General features: G+C 47.3%; 2 protein-coding genes across 3 annotated transcripts in view; one reads left to right on the top strand and one right to left on the bottom strand.

The window, feature by feature from the left end:
- Fan1 (FANCD2 and FANCI associated nuclease 1) overlaps positions 1-7,153 on the top strand; it is a 33,929-nt gene extending 26,776 nt beyond the window's left edge. Inside the window, exons 11-14 of the mRNA XM_006975838.4 lie at positions 2,553-2,656; positions 3,204-3,398; positions 4,000-4,128; positions 6,548-7,153. Of these exons, the coding sequence (XP_006975900.3) occupies positions 2,553-2,656; positions 3,204-3,398; positions 4,000-4,128; positions 6,548-6,685 (566 nt within the window). The 3' untranslated portion in view covers positions 6,686-7,153. The remainder of the gene's footprint in view (positions 1-2,552; positions 2,657-3,203; positions 3,399-3,999; positions 4,129-6,547) is intronic.
- A 6,789-nt stretch (positions 7,154-13,942) lies between these two features.
- Positions 13,943-17,110, bottom strand: part of Mtmr10 (myotubularin related protein 10) — a 55,099-nt gene continuing 51,931 nt past the window's right edge. For both annotated transcript variants that reach the window (XM_006975839.4, XM_076544237.1), the window contains one exon: positions 13,943-16,931. In XM_006975839.4, the coding sequence (XP_006975901.2) occupies positions 16,335-16,931 (597 nt within the window). In that variant the 3' untranslated portion in view covers positions 13,943-16,334. The remainder of the gene's footprint in view (positions 16,932-17,110) is intronic.

Raw genomic sequence — 17,110 nt, 5'->3', positions numbered from 1 at the left:
TCACTATGTAGATCAGGCTGGCCTCAAACACACAGAGATCCTCCTGTCTCCTAAGTGATGGGATGAAAGGCATGCCTCCACGCCTGGCTATTTTTTCTTCTTATGAAATACCATGTCGTGGACGATACTGACCCCAGTGCTGTGTGAAGGTGGAGAAGAGTGTATGCTGGCCCCACAAACCCACTCAGCCTCTTCCATCGTCTTCCTCGCCCCCTGGATCGAAGTAGATCCTGGATGTCCACTCATGGTACTTGCTCTGCGGCTCTCATGGCTCTATCCTGGGGACACCCACGTCCTGTCCCTGTGCCCATGTGGTAGGGCTGCTAGTGAGAAATGACTCCACCAGCTGGGTGGTGTTGTGTGGGGTCTTGGTTAGTCGGGCTGTGAAGATAGGATTTCACTGACTAGGGTTTCTTCCTGCTGAGTGTTGAGATGAATCTCCTCACATCTCTCCTGCTCACAGGGAAGGGTCGTGTTCTAGGGAAGAAGTGCTGACACTTCTGTGGAGTGGAGACAGAGAGGTGCAGTGAGCCCGAAAGACTTAGAAACCAAAGAACAGAATGGAAATTCCAGGCCCCAGATGGTGTCACAGGAGACTCCATGTAAACTATCCCGTTTAGTGGCTAGAGGAAGGGCAGTTATGAATGGAACACAGAAAAATCCTTCCAATTTTGCCAGAAGCCTGAAAAGCAGCAGGCAGTTCTTTTTCCAGAACATTAACTATTTCCACATAAGATGAAATTTATATTACATTATAATATATTAGAAAATTGATGTGGCCACAGTGAGCCAACTTGCTGCTGGGCTTTATTCTAGAGGGGATTTGTGTAGAGACAATTTCAACCCTCCCAGGGGAAGCTATTTCTGAATAAGGCAGGAGGCTCACACCAAAAATGACTCGTCAGAATCCGGAGCACAGCAGAGGTGGGGAACGACCCTGACCTCCGTGTCACGGACTGAGTAATGTTCACACAGGGACAGAAAGCCAGAAGTTAGGCCCAGCGTTCTCCCCAGCAGCCCAGAGTCCGGTGTCCTGATGTGAACACTCCTGGGAGCTGGAGGACTTGCTGCAGCCAGGCTGAGCATGCCGTCCGTGTTCAGTCTGTCCTTTTGTATCATGGAAACAGGCCAGAGGGACAGCAACCAGAACTGAGGGGGAACAGACAAAGCTCAGCACAGCTCTGGAGCTCAGGGCAGAGGAGCATGGCCACTGGCTGCCACCGCCTCCCTCTCCCTCCCCAGTGCACTTTCCTGGGGGCACCCGGTGAGCAGGAATCCCAGCATCCTTCACTCCAGACCACCTGACCCATGCTGCCGTCTCCCCTGTGCTCTCTGTGAGCTTGGGTGTCAGCGTGATCATGATAGGAAGGTGGAGAGATGGCCACGGAGCGGCCTTCCTTGGTTGGGGGTGTGTAGCTATGTAGACACCCAGTTTGGAGAGAGGAGCTGGGTGAGTCGGGGTTCTGAGGGACACAGGTTTGGAGTCTGCCAAGACCTTCGTCGCTCTCCAGACCCTGATGCCGATTTGCAGTGACCCTAGGACCCAGCTGTTCTCTGAGGTGGTCTCCCACTGACTGTGTTCAGCAGGAGGAGGGCATTGGAACTTGGTGGTCTTTACTAGGTGGTCTTTGCAGCCGGCAGTTTTGTAGAAGCCTTGCATATCAGGAACACTGAGCTAACCTCATCAGGCCAAAGCGCCTTAATGAATGAGTGAATAAAAAGAGTCCCGGGCGAGTCTGAGGTGTGGGCTGCCCTGAATGAATGAGTGAAACACCGAGTGAATGGAAAGAGTCCCGGGCGAGTCTGAGGTGTGAGCTGCCCTGAATGAATGAGTGAAACACTGAGTGAATGGAAAGAGTCCCGGGCGAGTCTGAGGTGTGAGCTGCCCTGAATGAATGAGTGAACCTAGTGAATGGGAAGAGTCCCGGGTGAGTCTGAGGTGTGGGCTGCCCTGAATGCCTGGCCTTCTTTGTCAGTCCTGTTAGGAAAACATTTCTTGTAAGTTGCCAGGGCCCCTAGCCAGAGCTAACCCGTGAGTTTTGCACCCAGTCCAGTTTGCCCACTCGTTTAGAACTTCCAGCGGAGGGAGGGAGCCTGCCTCGTTAAAGCAATCCTGCCCCTTAGGCTGTCCACCAGTACTGAGAACCCTGCTTTGCGACTTCCCCATGTTCATTTGAAGTTTTCCCCTTAAATAAAGCTTCTATACACAAAGAATATAGTGTGGAAATGAAGTAGAAATAGCATGAAAATGGCATGTCCTTCAAAATCAACCATATTTGTTATTTCCCTGAAATAGAATCTACATTAGGTCATCATGATAGTCTTTTTGGTTTGGTTTGGTTTGGTTTTGAGACAGGGTTTCTCTGTGTAGTTTTGGTGCCTGTCCTGGAACTCACCGTGTAGCCCAGGCTGGCCTCAAACTCACAGAGATCTGCCTGCCTCTGCCTCCTGAGTGCTGAGATCAAAGGCATGTGCCACCACCGCCCGGCCATCATGATATTCGTGAACAAGCAGATAAAACGAGTCCTTTTCCTCCTTGTGTGACGTTGTAGGGATTCATGGGGAAGGATCCACCTTCAGTACCCTGTGTGGCCTTCTGCTGTGGGATATCATCTTCATGGATGGGATACCGGATGTCTTCAGAAATGCCTACCAGGTAACCCGCTAATGCCATCCCGCTGGGGCCTCTCCTGCGCATGCCTCTGCTTCACGCCCTCCTCTGCACCAGGGTCTGACACCAGCGGCAACCTGGCTTCTTGGTGATCTTTGGGATCTCCCCACAGTGGTGCTAATTGCATGGGAAAGGACCTTTTATTTTTAAAGGGGAACTAGGAGATTTTATCCCCACGGCCAGTGTCCCTGATCATTTCATTTTGAACTTTTAGTACCGAGCACCCTTAGCTGAGCACCTGTCCCTACCAGCACCCAGGCCAGGGCTCTCCCACGCAATCCATTCGCACCAACTGGAACTCTGCCAGTTCAACTTAAATGACCCCTGAAAACCCAGGATAAGAACTGACAAGGTTACATGTGTCTGATATTTTTTACTCATCTCTTCTGAGGAGAAAAAACTGCCAGCTTCCAAATCCCGCAGGACTTGAGCATCCCTCTCTCTGTTGGAGTGCCCTTCCCTCCCCCCCCCCCCCCCCCCCCCCCCCCCCCCCCCCGGCACGTCAGAAAACTTTCCTTTCCCCTCCACACAGGCCTCCCCACTGGATCTGTGCACAGACAGCTTCTTCTCCAGCAGGGAGCAGGCCCTGGAAGCCAGGCTGCAGCTGATCCACTGCGCCCCTGCTGAGAGCCTGCGGGCCTGGGTGGCAGAGGTGTGGCAGGCCCAGCAAGGCAGAGTGGCTTCCCTGGTCAGCTGGGACCGCTTCGCTTCCCTTCAGCAGGCTCAGGTACTACGCCGTCGCTGGCGGTCTGGTCGGTGCTTGTTCACAGTACTGGCTGCATTTCAGCAATTGTGTCACAGTGAACAGAGGCGTGTGTGTGTGTGTGTGTGTGTGTGTGTGTGTGTGTGTGTGTGTGCGTGTGTGCGTGTGTGCGTGTGTGCGTGTGTGCGCGCGCTCTATCCCCCAAGCCTGGATGCTACGGTCAATGATAGACGTGTGAGGACATTCAGAAACCTCCAGCTTGCCGCCTTCCCCACGGTTTCCTTTCCTTTTGCCTGACCCCTGGTGGGAGCAGGGAGGGTAACTTCTGTGCCCTGCAGCTGCTGGCCTCCGTCCCTAAGGAGTGGTGACTGCTGAGTGCTGCATTAGACTCGCTCTTCATCAGATGTGCCATAGGACGCCCACACCAGGCAGAGGTTGGTAACTGCCCTTGGAGAGCTTTTTGCCAGAGCTTACCTACGGGGTAACCTGGTCCAGGCAGCAGAGCCCCTTCCGGGGTTCCTGGAGCCCGTGTGTGCTGAGTTGTACTGCTGTGCTCTGATGGCACAAGCCCATTTTGGGGTCTCCGTCCTGAAGGCGGCTAACTCTCCTTTTGTTTTGTGTTTAGGATCTAGTCTCCTGCCTCGGGGGTCCGGTCCTCAGCGGTGTGTGCAGGCGCCTGGCTGCTGACTTTCGGCACTGCCGAGGGGGCCTCCCTGACTTGGTGGTGTGGAATTCTCAGAGGCATCGCTGCAAGGTCAGCAGAGAACGCCGCTCGTAATTTTATCAGCAGCTGTGTCAGAGTCCACGTGCCGGGCCCTTCCTTCATGGCTGATGGGAGGATTGAATTCCATTACTGGAAAGCCAGTCGGCTGAGGGCGGGGCTTCTCAGAAGCCTCTCTGAGGAGCTGGGGTGCAAGCAAGACAGGCATTCTCATGCCGCCCCATCCTAGAGGTGACAGTCCACCAGTACCCACACCCTGCTGCTAGAACAAGTGGCCAGCTGCAAGGCACTGAGCGGCAGGGCTTCCTTCACACAGCGTGTGGACCCAGGAACTCAGGAGTCCACAGCAAACACATTCCCTGGCCAGGCCTGTTCTGCCTGTCGCCATTCGCTGGTTGGTGGTGTTGCACACGTCACACACTACACATGTGCTCATACTGTCTCTCCTCAGCTTGCCCCTCCTCCCTCTTCTCTCCCTCTTTTTCTGACTCATATTTCATCCTGGTCTGTGATTTGTCTTTTTCTTAGTATCTTTTTTGTTGTTGTTTTTCGAGACAAGGTTTCTCTGTGTAGCTTTTTGCCTTTCCTGGAACTTACTCTGTAGCCCAGGCTGGCCTCGAACTCAGAGATCCGCCTGCCTCTGCCTCCCGAGTGCTGGGGTTAAAGGCGTGCGCCACCACCGCCCTGCAGTATCTTTTGATGATGAGGAAATTTAAAGTTTGATCAAATTCAGGTGTCAGATATCAGACTTACATAATCTCAAACCACAGAGAAGTTCTCTTGTGTTTTGTTCCAGAAGTTCTGTGCTTACATTTGATGTGTATTTTGTGATCTCTTTAGATACTCTTCTGTCTGCTGTGGGATGTGGAATGAAATAACTGTTTTACTGGGGAGCAGCAGACTGTTCAGTTCCATTTTGCTGTCTCTGATGAGAATATTTTTGTTTGTTTTGTGTAGAACTCCAGGCCTGTTGAGTAAAAGACCGAATTTAATTCTTCAGCCTGGGCCTCTGCTTCCCCGTGGTCTGTGACTATGAACAGTTACTGGACTCTCAGCTTCTTTAGAGCTGAAAGGGTTGCCCCTCCCACTTCTGCCAACCCTGTAGGTTTGGACTCACAATCTCCATGAATGCCAATAAATTGCCCACGCTGGCTTTTTTCTGGTATCAGAGCAGACTCTAGCACCATGACCTTGAAATAATGGCCTCCACCTTCCCAAGGTCTACTTTTCACACCCATTTATGTGAGCTTCCGGGTCAGAGGGGAGCTGCCTCTGGCTGGCGAGCCTGGCTTAGGAGAAGAGGCTTGCTTCCAGGATTCCTTCAGGAGCAGTCAGCCACTTCCCTGTGGTACCCAGAACAGGATGGTTAGTCTACATCTGCATCTTCCTGGAGCACTTGCTGCCCCTCACTTCACTGCTGCTCTAGAGATCCGTATCTCTTCCCCTCCTGAAGCCAGTGTCCCACCGTGCGGTACTTTCTTAATGAGCTCTGGGGGTCAAAGTCAGGTTGTCATGCTTGCATCTCAGCACTCAGGAGGAGGCAGACTGCAGTCTGAATTTAAGGCTAGCCTGATCTACATATTGAGTTCCAAAGCAGCTAGGGCTACATAGAGAGACCCTGTTTCAACACCTCCCTACCCCACTCCTGGGGGAAACACACACACACACACACACACACACACACACACACACACACACACACACACGTTTCCTGCACTTCCCCTGACTCTTTTTATTGCTGTCTCCTAACTTAGCAGTGAACAACACTGGCCCAGCTCCTGCCTTCCTGCACCTGATACATAATAAACACTCTAGGGCCCAGTGAGATAACTAAAGGTGCTTACCACCAAACCTGACAACCTGAGTTAAATGCCCAGACTGACTCTTTGAAAAACATTGAAAAAGGGGACAGTTTGTTCTTACAATAAACATCGTGACAAAGTACCTGGGAAGATCCCCCTGAGAGACTGGGTAGGTCTCTGAAATGAGCTTAAGCAGACCCTTGAAACATAAGAAACCGTGCATGTAATGAACAGAGACATGTCCTTAGCAAATGTCACGTGAGGTCCTGGGGTGGGCATGAGACTGGTGTGCAGGAAGCCTTTGGGATGATTGGCAGAGACTAAAGCCTACTTTCCTACATCACAATGTGAAGTTTAGGTTCAAATGCAAACGTAACAGATTGAAGGGTTGAAATAGGGAACAGCACCCCAGTGCACACTCTAAAACCATTTCTGTTGCTGTGGACTCAGTGAACTGATTCTCCAGAGCTGTCTAGTTCCCACAGACTAATGTCGCAAGGGATCTCCCAGCTGCATATCTATTTGCTGTAAATATGCACAGTGGTGTAGACTGGCCCGTCTACGTAGGTGGTGGTTTAATTGGCTCTAGCTCCTTTGGGTCCCTCTCCGTTTCAGTAAGATGTTGCTAAGTCTGGAAACCTCTCTTCCAGCTGGTGGAAGTGAAAGGCCCCAGTGATCGCCTTTCATGTAAGCAGATGATCTGGCTGGATGAACTACAGAAGCTGGGGGCCGAAGTCGAAGTCTGCCACGTGGTTGCAGTCGGAGCTAAGAGCAAAGGTCTTGGCTGAGAGATGTCTCCTTGGAGACATCTGGCCAGCCACAGGGACAGATCTCCAAGAGGACAAAGCTGTTCCTGCTGCTTTCACTTGGATTTGTCCTGACCCCTGAGATCAGAATGACTCATCCTTGTACAGTGTCCGTATGTCACAGACCTTGCTGTATGCTGGAAACACTGGATCCACAGTGTGTGGACTGTTGAAAATGTAGACGTCTGCGTGGGCATTGTAGGAGCTGAATGCTTCCATATTACTAGGTTAAAAAAAAAAAAAAGCCAGAGAAAAAATCAACATGGTGCACCTTTGGGATTTTTTTGAAACACAAATGATGTTTCTCTATTAACACTGGCAATGGAAGTTCCTGAGTTTGGGTTTGTCTCATGATTATCCAAGAAGGGAAGAAACCACAGAAATTCTGATTTCCTTAGAGGGGGTGGGGAACCAACCCAAAATAAATTCTTTATTTAAAGAGAGGAAGAATTCAGAGTATTTCAGTTGTGGTGTCATGGCGCATGCCACTCTTCAAGCATTTGGATTATGTGTGATAAAAATGTGTGCCAAGACATTAGAGGGGAAATGTTCTCTTCAGTTATTCTTACTTCGTCAAAAGTTGGTCTAGAATCTCATTCCACTCCCACAGTTGACTGTGAGATGGTTCACGTCATCACAGGCAGCAGGCGTCCCCATCCTGAAAGTGAGGTTGGCTCTCCACTGGCCTCTCATTCCCCATCCTGAAAGTGAGGTTGGCTCTCCGCTGGCCTCTCATTCCCATCCTGAAAGTGAGGTTGGCTCTCCGCTGGCCTCTCATTCCCATCCTGAAAGTGAGGTTGGCTCTCCACTGGCCTCTCGTCCCTATTCTGAAAGTGAGGTTGGCTCTCCGCTGGCCTCTCGTTCCCATCCTGAAAGTGAGGTTGGCTCTCCACTGGCCTCTCGTTCCCATCCTGAAAGTGAGGTTGGCTCTCCACTGGCCTCTCGTTCCCATCCTGAAAGTGAGGTTGGCTCTCCACTGGCCTCGTTCCCATCCTGAAAGTGAGGTTGGCTCTCCGCTGGCCTCTCTACTCTTGCCTCCCCTCGCTGAGCCCCAGCACCGACAGCGAGACCCATGCTCTGCTGCCCATTTGCCGAAGGGCTGCTTACCAAGTTACTTCATTTATTCATGAACTGACCAGCTACTGTGTGCCAGGTACGGTAGTTTGAAAGCCAGGAAGGTCATATCGTATGATTCTGGTTCCTGTGCTCACCAGGAAGTGTTGGGGGAGGAGGAAAATATAGAAAGAACCCACTACAATTCAGAGTATGGCAACAGTTACAGGAGAATGGAGAAGAGGAGGAGGCCTTCATGCAGACAGCGAAAATCTTTCTGCTATTCAAAGGACATTGTAAAGCTCGGAATGGTGGTTCACACTTGTAATCCCGGCCCTTGGGAGGCTGAGGCAGGATGACCTCAAGGTTAAGGTCAGACTGGGCTACAAAGTGAGACTGCCTCAGCTCTGGCCACTAGAATCTTACTTTATCTCTCATGGAACAATCAGATTAATAAACACACAGGTGTGAAGTGTGGAGGGCGCGCAGAGATATGGCTCAGGGTATAAAGGTGCTCCCAAGCCTGATCTGAGTTTGAAGCCTAAGACCCACGTAGGAGGATAAAACTGAGTTCTGAAAATTGTCCTCTGAACTTCACCTGTGTGCCATGGTATACACGAACTAATATACACACAATAAATAAAACATGTAACAAATATTAAAACCAACAACTCGGTGGTCTTTGCTTAAATGTGTAGGCCAGTGGGGTGGGGAGCATTAGAATAATTCTATTTGCAGAAATGCGTTAATTCAAGGATACTGCTTTACAACACTCCATACCACTAATCCAGGCCCCTCTGATGACCCATCAGTCTCCCACCTCAGCCAGAATAGAAGTTTCACTCTCAACTTCCTTCATTTAAGGCCTAGTAGTGAATGGTAACTAACCCAGTTTGCCTAGTTAAGGAGCAGAATTCAATAAAAGTTATCACTTGATCTCTTAGGGTTTTCATTGCTATGAAGAGACACCATGACCATGGCAACTCTTATAAGGAAAACATTTAATTGAGGGGGCTCACTTACAGTTTCAGAGGTTCGGTCCATTATCATTGTGGTGGGGAGCATGGTGGCGTGCAGGCTAACGTGGTGCTGGTGTAGTAGCTGAGTCCTACATCTTGAAGGCAGCAGGAAGTTGACTGAGACACTGGACAGTATCCCGAGCATAGGCAATGGCTAAGCATGCCCTCAAAGTGGCACACTTCCTCCAACAAGGTCACACCCACTCCAACAAAGCCTCACCTCCTAGTAGTGCCACTCCCTATGAGATTATGGAGGCCAATTACACTCAAACCACCACACTTAGAATTAAGGTGCTCCTTCAGTCAACTTCTTTTGAGGAATTCAAAGTTTTCTCTCATTTATTGTGCATCAGTGTTGAATACAATCATGGTGAAAATCCTACTATTCTTTTTTAGAGATTGTCATACACCACTCTGTATAATCTCCATTACAAGTTTATAGAATATGTCTTTTAACATTCCCAAATCATAATATCAAGCCAGATAATTCTATAGCTCCTACCAAGTCCCAGGCATGGTTCTAACCACTTCACATGCACTATATTGTGGGAGCCTCATAACCATAATTTTTGAGGTAAGTACTGTGTGTGTGTGTGTGTGTGTGTGTGTGTGTGTGTGTGTGTGTGTGTGTGTGTGTTTGAGGGTTGCTCCCAGGGCTTCATGCATGCTAGGAAACTACCAACAAGCTATATTCCCAGCCCTAACAAGGTACTGTTCCCACCTCACATTACAGTATGAGATGGAGGCTAAATAATGTCCCCAGGGTGGATCTTAACAGTAGTGAGTCCCAAGTTCTAAGCTGGGCATTGTGGCTCATGACACAGTAATATGCAAATGTACAGTAATGTGTAGCAGGAATCTTAACAGGTCTTATTAATAAAATCAAACCTGGAGCCAGGTATTGGGGTGAATGCTGGAAGATCAGAGAAGCAGAACAAGCCACAACTTCCTCACCTCACCAATTCCTCAGCTGATCCGGTTTCCTCAAACTGGAAGCTTCTCAGCTGAACTGTGCTGCTCAAAGCCTAAAAGCTTAACCAGCCAAGTTCCTGATACTCACGCCTTATATACCTTTCTGCTTCCAGCCATCCTTCCTGGTATTAAAGGTGTGAGTCACTATGCCTGGCTGTTTCCAGTGTGACCTTGAACTCACAGAGGTCCGAAGGATCTCTGCCTTTGGAATGCTAGGATTAAAGGCATGTGCTACCACTGCCTAACCTCTATGTTTAACATTGTGGCTGTTCTGTTCTCTGACCACAAATAAGTTTATTAGAGTGCACAATATTTTGGGAAACACAATACCACCACAGTAATGAAACTTCATTGTGAAGAGAGAAAATGTTAAAAGTGAGAAAAAAATTGAGTATTTCTTGTATATTGTATTTAACACAATGGGATATTATTATTCTGACTTGAAAAAATAAGGCAATATTATCATTTACAACAACCTAGACAAACCTGAACGACATTGGGTTAAATGAAATATTAGGTTAAATAAGAAATGAAATAAAATCGGTCCCATTTTTTATAATAAAAAAACATTTGAGTATAGTAAAAAAAAAAATTGGTCCCATGTATTAATTGTTTGTCTTAGTGCCTGTGCTAACAGTGTTGTATTCATAAAGTCTTTTCCTGTGCCATTGTGTTCAAGGCTATTCCCCAATTTCTCTTTTATTGGGTTCAGTATGTCTGGTTTTACCTTGGATCTGTTGAGACTTGCTTTATGTGGTCAGTTTTGGAGTTCTATGAGTGCTGAGAAGAATATATATTCTTCTGTGTTTGGGGTAAAATGTTCTGTAAGTACCTGTTAGGTCCATTTGGTTTATAACATCTGTTAGCTCCATTTCTGTAATTTTTGTATGGATGATGTGTCTATTGGCAAGAGTGAAGTATTGAAGTCTCCCACTATTAGTGTAAGGATCAATGTAATTTTTTTTCTTTCTTTTTTTTTTTTTTTTTTTTGATTTTTCAAGACAGGGTTTCTCTGTGTAGCTTTGCGCCTTTCCTGGAACTCGCTTGGTAGCCCAGGCCAGCCTTGAACTCACAGAGATCCGCCTGGCTCTGCCTCCCGAGTGCTGGGATTAAAGGCGTGCGCCACCATCGCCCAGCGGATCAATGTAACTTAAGCTATAGTAGTGTTTCTTTTATGAACTTGGGTGCCCTTGTGTTTGGTACATACATGTTAAGGATTTGTAATGTCCTCCTGGTAGATATTTCCTTTGATCACTATGAAGTGTTTTTCCCTATCTCTTCTGATTAGTTTTGAAGTCTATTTTGCCAGATATTAAAATGGTTATACTAGTTTGCTTCTTAGGTCTGTTTGCTTGGAATATCTTTTTCCATCCTTTTATCCTGAGGTGATGTCTGTCCTTGGTATTAAGATGTTTCTTGGATGCAGAGGAATGGATCCTGTTTTTGCCTCCATTGTCAGTCTGTCTTTTTATTGATGTTGAGAAATATCAATGAGCAATGTTTGCTGATTCCTATTATTTTGCTGCTGCTGCTGCTGCTGTTGTTGTTGTGGTGGTGGTGGTGTGTGTGTGTGTGTGTTTCCCCTCTTTGATTTGCTGGTCTGGGATTTTTTATTACTTGTGTTTTCCTGGGCGTAGTTAACCTCTTTAGATGGGATGTTTCCTTCTAGGGCTTTGTAGGGCTGGATTTGTAGAGACATTGCTTAAATTTGGTTTTCATCATGGAATGTCTTATTTTCTCCATCTATTGTAACTGAAAGTTTTGTTGAGTATAGTAGTCTGGACTGGAAGTTTTGTTGACTATAGTAGTCTGGACTGGAAGTTTTGTTGACTATAGTAGTCTGGACTGGAAGTTTTGTTGACTATAGTAGTCTGGACTGAAAGTTTTGTTGACTATAGTAGTCTGGACTGGCACCTTTGGTCACTTATTGAAGTTTTTAGAATGTCTGTCTGGGACCTTCTGGCTCTTAGAGTCAGGTGTTATTCTAATAGGTCTGCCATTATTTGTTACTTGGTCTCTTTCCCATTCAGCTTTTAATATTCTTTCTTTGTTCTGTAAATTTAGTGTTTTATTATGTACCAAGGGGATTTTTTTTTCTAGTCCAGTCTATTTGGCATTCTGTATGCCTTGTGTACCCTAATAGTCAGTCATCTTCTTCTTTAGGTTGAGAAAATTTTTTCCTGATTTTGTCAAAAATATCTTCTGTGCCTTTGACCTGTTTCTTCCCCTTCTTCTATTCCTATTATTCATAGTTTGGTCTTTTCATAGTGTCCCAGATGTCCTGGGTGTTTTGTACCAGGATGTTTTTCAGATTTAACATTTTCTTTGACCACGGTGTCTCTTGTCTTCTGTTGGTGAGGTTTGCCTGTGAGGTTCCTGTTTGAGTTCCTGAATTTTTCATTCCCAGATTTCCCTCAGTTTGGGTTTTCTTCATTGATTCTATTTCCATGTTTAGGTCTCAAATGGCTTCCTTCCATTGTTTGTGTTTACGTAGATTTCTTAAAGGACTTACTCCTCTTTAAGAACCTCTACCATAGTCATCGAGGCTGTTTTAAGGTCTGTGTCTTGTTTTTCAGCTATGTTAAAATTCTCAGGGCCTACTGTGGTAGGGTTTCTGGGCTCTAGGAAAGACGTATTGTCCTGGCAGTGACTGTTTTTACACTGGTGTCCAGGCATCTGAGTTTGCGATGATTGTTAATTCTGTGTTGATGTCTGGTCTCGTCTTTGTTGAGTGGCTGTTTTGTTCCTTGGTTTCTCTTGCCCTCTGGGGTTCTCAGGATGGTGTGGTGACTATGTGCTTCCTCGTAGGGACTTTGGGGTTCTGCTAGGTGTGGCCACTGGGAGTTCCAGTTAAAATGTGTTTCTAGGTATAGGGAGCTGACATTTAGAAATGGGGATGTTCTAGGGGTGATGGTTAAGGGGTCCACGGGAGGGAAAAGCAGGATGTTCCACCAAGTTCTGCATAGTCCTCTGGGAATAGGGGCAGAGTGAAGAAAGGCCATAACAGGTAGTTTGCTACAGAGCTGGGGATGAAACAGGGGTTGGATTTGGAAAAGATGGAGAGAGATCTAAAGCTCACTTGCCTGCTTCGCTGGCCTACTTACTTCTCTAGCAGGCTTGGCAGGCAGGTTCCTGAGGAATGCCTGCTGGAGTTCGTGGCTGGCAGGTACCCAGGGAATGCCTGCTGGAGTTCACGGCTGGCAGGTACCCAGGGAATGCCTGCTGGAGTTCGTGGCTGGCATAACAGGAAGGTTGGGGAAGATTTGTGTGTTCCACTGGAGATGGGGACAGAGAGGAGGGAGAGACCACAGTAGGTGGTTAGCTACAGAGTTAGGGATGAGACAGGGTGCTGGCTTTAGAGGACAGGATGGAGAGGTGAAGAGGTGCAGTTGGGTCACCTGGTTCCCTGGGCAGAGTGGCCTGTGGGTCCCAGGGAGTGCCTGCTCTTGTTTGGGGCTGGGACTATGAGACGAGTTGGGGGAGAAAGGTCAGAAGAGAAGGCCTAGGTGATCTATTGGAGATGGGCAGAAATGAAGAGGAGTCTACAGTGAGTGGTCTGTTACAGAGCTGGGGGTGAGACTGGGGGATTGGATTTAGAAGAGCTGAGGGAGAAGTGAAGAGCTTCACTTAGGCTACCTGCTTCCCTGGCCAGAATGACTTTTGGAAAACTCCTTGTTAATAAAACATGATTATAAAATAAAACCATGCCACTAACTTCTCATATCTCTGTAAGCACCCGAGGCTAGATTAACAAAGGCAAGACCAATGTCAACGCATTTGCACATCCTTTTTAGGAACATCCCCATTGGCTAGGTCAGGTTAATCTTATACAGTGTAATTGTAACAGGGCTGCTCACTACTACTGCTTGAAAGAGTCTCAGGTTAGAGAAGGGACCCAGAAGGAGGTGACTTAAGTCTACAGCAGGCTCAGGACTCAGTGTGGGGTCCCAGTCTCCAGGGACTCAGGGAAACAGAATTCCCCAGTGTTAGAGCAGCTAGAGCTCTCTAGTACATTGATACCCATGTGGCCTAACTACAGCCAGCTCTGAACTGATGTGAAAGTTGTTTCTCCAGCCCATCTGAGAGGGTATTCACAAGAGATGAATGAAGGATCTGCAAGTACAGGTGGGAGCCGAAGCCCCACCCCCAACACCAGTCACTGTGGTCTCATGGATGGTTTCACACAGGTGACGACTACAGTCTCAGTGGAAATTTTATTGAGCAGTCAGAATTCCCTTTACATCCTTTCTGTTGAGCAGTATCTGGGCAACCTGCTCATCCTGCTTCAGCTCATCAGTGTGTTTAGGCACAAAGGTTTTAGTTTTGTCTCAACACCAAGTTTTAAGTGCTTGAGGTTACTGCTACAGCAAGAAGATCTTGTTGAAAAATGAGTTGAGCCGTTTTTATCTCCCGTCAGTACAAATTAATGTCCTTTCCTTAAATAGAGTTAGGCATTTTTGGTTTTGGAATTGGTTCCCATCATAAAACAAGAGTAAGACACTCCACCTCTAGGATTAGTGCTAGAATGTCCAGTGTCACTGGCCTTTGCAGGGCACCAGCAGCACAGGCTCTGCCCACAGGGCCTCCGAGACAGTGGCACCGAGCTCTTTGGTACGCTGCGTGCAGCCGTGCTTACCTCGTCGGCCACCACAGTGTCATTGCCAAGCAGGTGCCAAGCAGCTGCCCCGCAGGCCACATGAGGACTTGGGAGCTGTTTTTACAAATATTGACGCACAATAAGCCGTGGCACAGTAATCATGATATAACAACCACCCAGTGGAAATATAAAAACATTTACAGTTGATTATAATACAAAAATATGCGATTTCCATCATAAAGTAGTGTTACTAGTACCTGACCTCTTTGTAAGTTAACAAAAACTAAGTTCTCAAAGGAGTTGAAGTAAATGTGAGGGATGAAAATTACAAAGAAATAAATTGTCAACCCCCAAATCAATTGAGAACAATTTACAGAAGTAGCAAAGCAGCTTAATGAAAATGGGGGAATTACTATCAGGCTCCAGTGGTGGTGTGGTCATGTCTCAGGCCCAGGGCTGCTCTGCAGCCAGGGACTGGGGCATCCTCACTGCTGATAATGCTATTTCCAGAAGTCGACAGCAGATGGGTGGAAACCTTAGGTTCGGCCCTAAGAGCAGAACTCATTAAGCCGTCTTGTAAGAACATGTGCTCTGTTAAATGCAGACATTATTAAACATTATCAGAAAAGGTTAAAAAAGTAGAACTGGCTAAGCAGCACATACACAGGCCAACCTATCTTGAGAAATTCTGTTTTAGAAAACCAAATAAATCAGCACTTTACTATAAAGTAGTTTGAAATCTAAGGTGGTGATTTAAGACCATTGTCCATTAGGAAATAGTCACCTTTAAACGGGGAAAAGAAGCCCTCCACACATCAACACTTGGGAGCTTCTGAACTTGGTCCTGTAAAACTGGCCAGGTTCTTAGCATGGTTTGGAACAAGGGCTTCTCAGCCTCTTGGCATTGCCCCCCAAAGCCAGAAGGGGAGCATCTCTGTATTAAAATGGCAGTAGTTGGGGAAGTCTTCTAGTCTGTGCATGTGTCCATCTCGTGACCCCCAGCAGTTATTTCTAAGGAGGAATGCTGGCCTGTGTCAGCATGTCAGCCGACGTGATCATGGAAGACCAGAGCACTCCCAGCAGCCCCTGGTGAGAGTGTGGCATGCTCCTGTCCATGGACTGGGCACCCTTAGCCACAGCTGGAGCTGTGCACCTGCTGCCTAAAGAGCCTTTAAGGGTTGTACCCCAGAGACTGCAGGGTGACTTCCTGAGGGACAAAACTGTGGCTCTGAAAACTACTGGCTATTGGTGAGGCTTGTTGGCAAGAAGCTATTCCCTATACACAGTGGGGTCTAAATGCCCTAACTTTAAACAGTGGGACTATACTTCCCTCTGTTTTTCTAGCTTCTTTGTTATTCTTAATGTCAAAGGCACTTCTGGGTTTAATTAGCTACAGTGAATGCTTTAAAGTTACAGTGCATTTTTTAAAACTTAGTTGTATGGAATTAAAGCAAATTTGTGATTTTGGAACACAGTGATCTAAGGTCCTAAATGAGGTGAACTAAAATAATAAAGTCTTACCCGGAACACAAACCCCCATTAGCTAAGTTCAATGAGAGAAACATATACGGATGCCAATTGAGGCCTGCTGGGAGTTTTATCAGTTGACCGGAAATGCATTAAAAACTAATTTATGACTTCCCTATCCACCTTCTTTGGGCTGTAATCCGACTATCAGATAACCTTTAAAAGGTGGTAGGAAAACAGACGTTGACGAAATTCAAATACAGAGAAACCTACTGTGCTCACAGGTGTGACGGTGGGCAGTGTCTGCTGCAAGTGACCCAAATGGGCCAGACCCAAAGGACAGAGGACAAACCCAGAGGTCACACTGCCCTTAGAATACCTGAAGGCAGCATGATTAAGCGCATTTTAAATATTAGTGCAAACTTCTTACATATAAAACGATGTTTTAAACACCTAGATTAGCAACTTCAGTTCAAAGGGAAAATGTACAGCTTCTTGCAGTATGTTCAGAAAATACCTCGGTTTAGTCTTCATTCGCTAGCGTCTCAGTAGATAACCATATTTTGGCCCCACTTAAAAATTTGCTTAATGGTGTCCCTAAGATGCTACGTCTACATAGATTTCCTACAGGAGAAAATGGAAATGAAGAGGAGAGGAACTCCGGTGTCCCCAGGGTGTCATGGGGACCTGTGGCTCTGAAGTACATTCTGCTCTGGTCCAACTCTGCATAGCAAGCTTCCAGAGGGCCACTCCGATGCTGCCTCAGCATCCTGCCTAGCATGTCCACCTCATCAGCCAGGAGAGAGAGCTTGTGGAAGGCCATGATGGAGCCCCCAAGGTTGATCTGTGCCTCAGGCACCCAGCGGAAGTAGCACAGTTTCCACAGCTTTATGTGTGTACTGCAGAGACGTGGGAGGATGATGCCATGTAGGTTGGCTGGCCTGGAAAACCACTCTTTAAAATACTGTTCCACTCCACTGTTCTGGCTGTCGGTGTGCTGAAGGGCGTCTGGCTTCAGTTTCAGGATTAGTGAGTTTCTCCTGGGAAGCGATTCTTGGTCACTGATGACTCCATTCTTTAAGCATGACGGCATTCCTCTCAGTGTGGAGCTGTAACTTTTCTGCACAGAAGACAGATCTTGGCATTACTCTACTGGAACACCCACTTTTCCAAAGGACTAGTGGTGCAATGTAACCAGCTAGGATTGACAGATGTCAGGAGGGGTTCCGCCTTGAAGGGCATGGTCCTCCTTTCTCTGTGGGGCTTATGCTGGTCTTCTCTGGAACTAGCTTTTTGGAT

This window comes from Peromyscus maniculatus, chromosome 1 (assembly GCF_049852395.1).
Source record: "Peromyscus maniculatus bairdii isolate BWxNUB_F1_BW_parent chromosome 1, HU_Pman_BW_mat_3.1, whole genome shotgun sequence".
Lineage (NCBI taxonomy): Eukaryota > Metazoa > Chordata > Mammalia > Rodentia > Cricetidae > Peromyscus > Peromyscus maniculatus.
The sequence above is the reverse complement of the archived record's forward strand: the minus strand, read 5'-3'. Positions and strand labels throughout refer to the sequence as shown.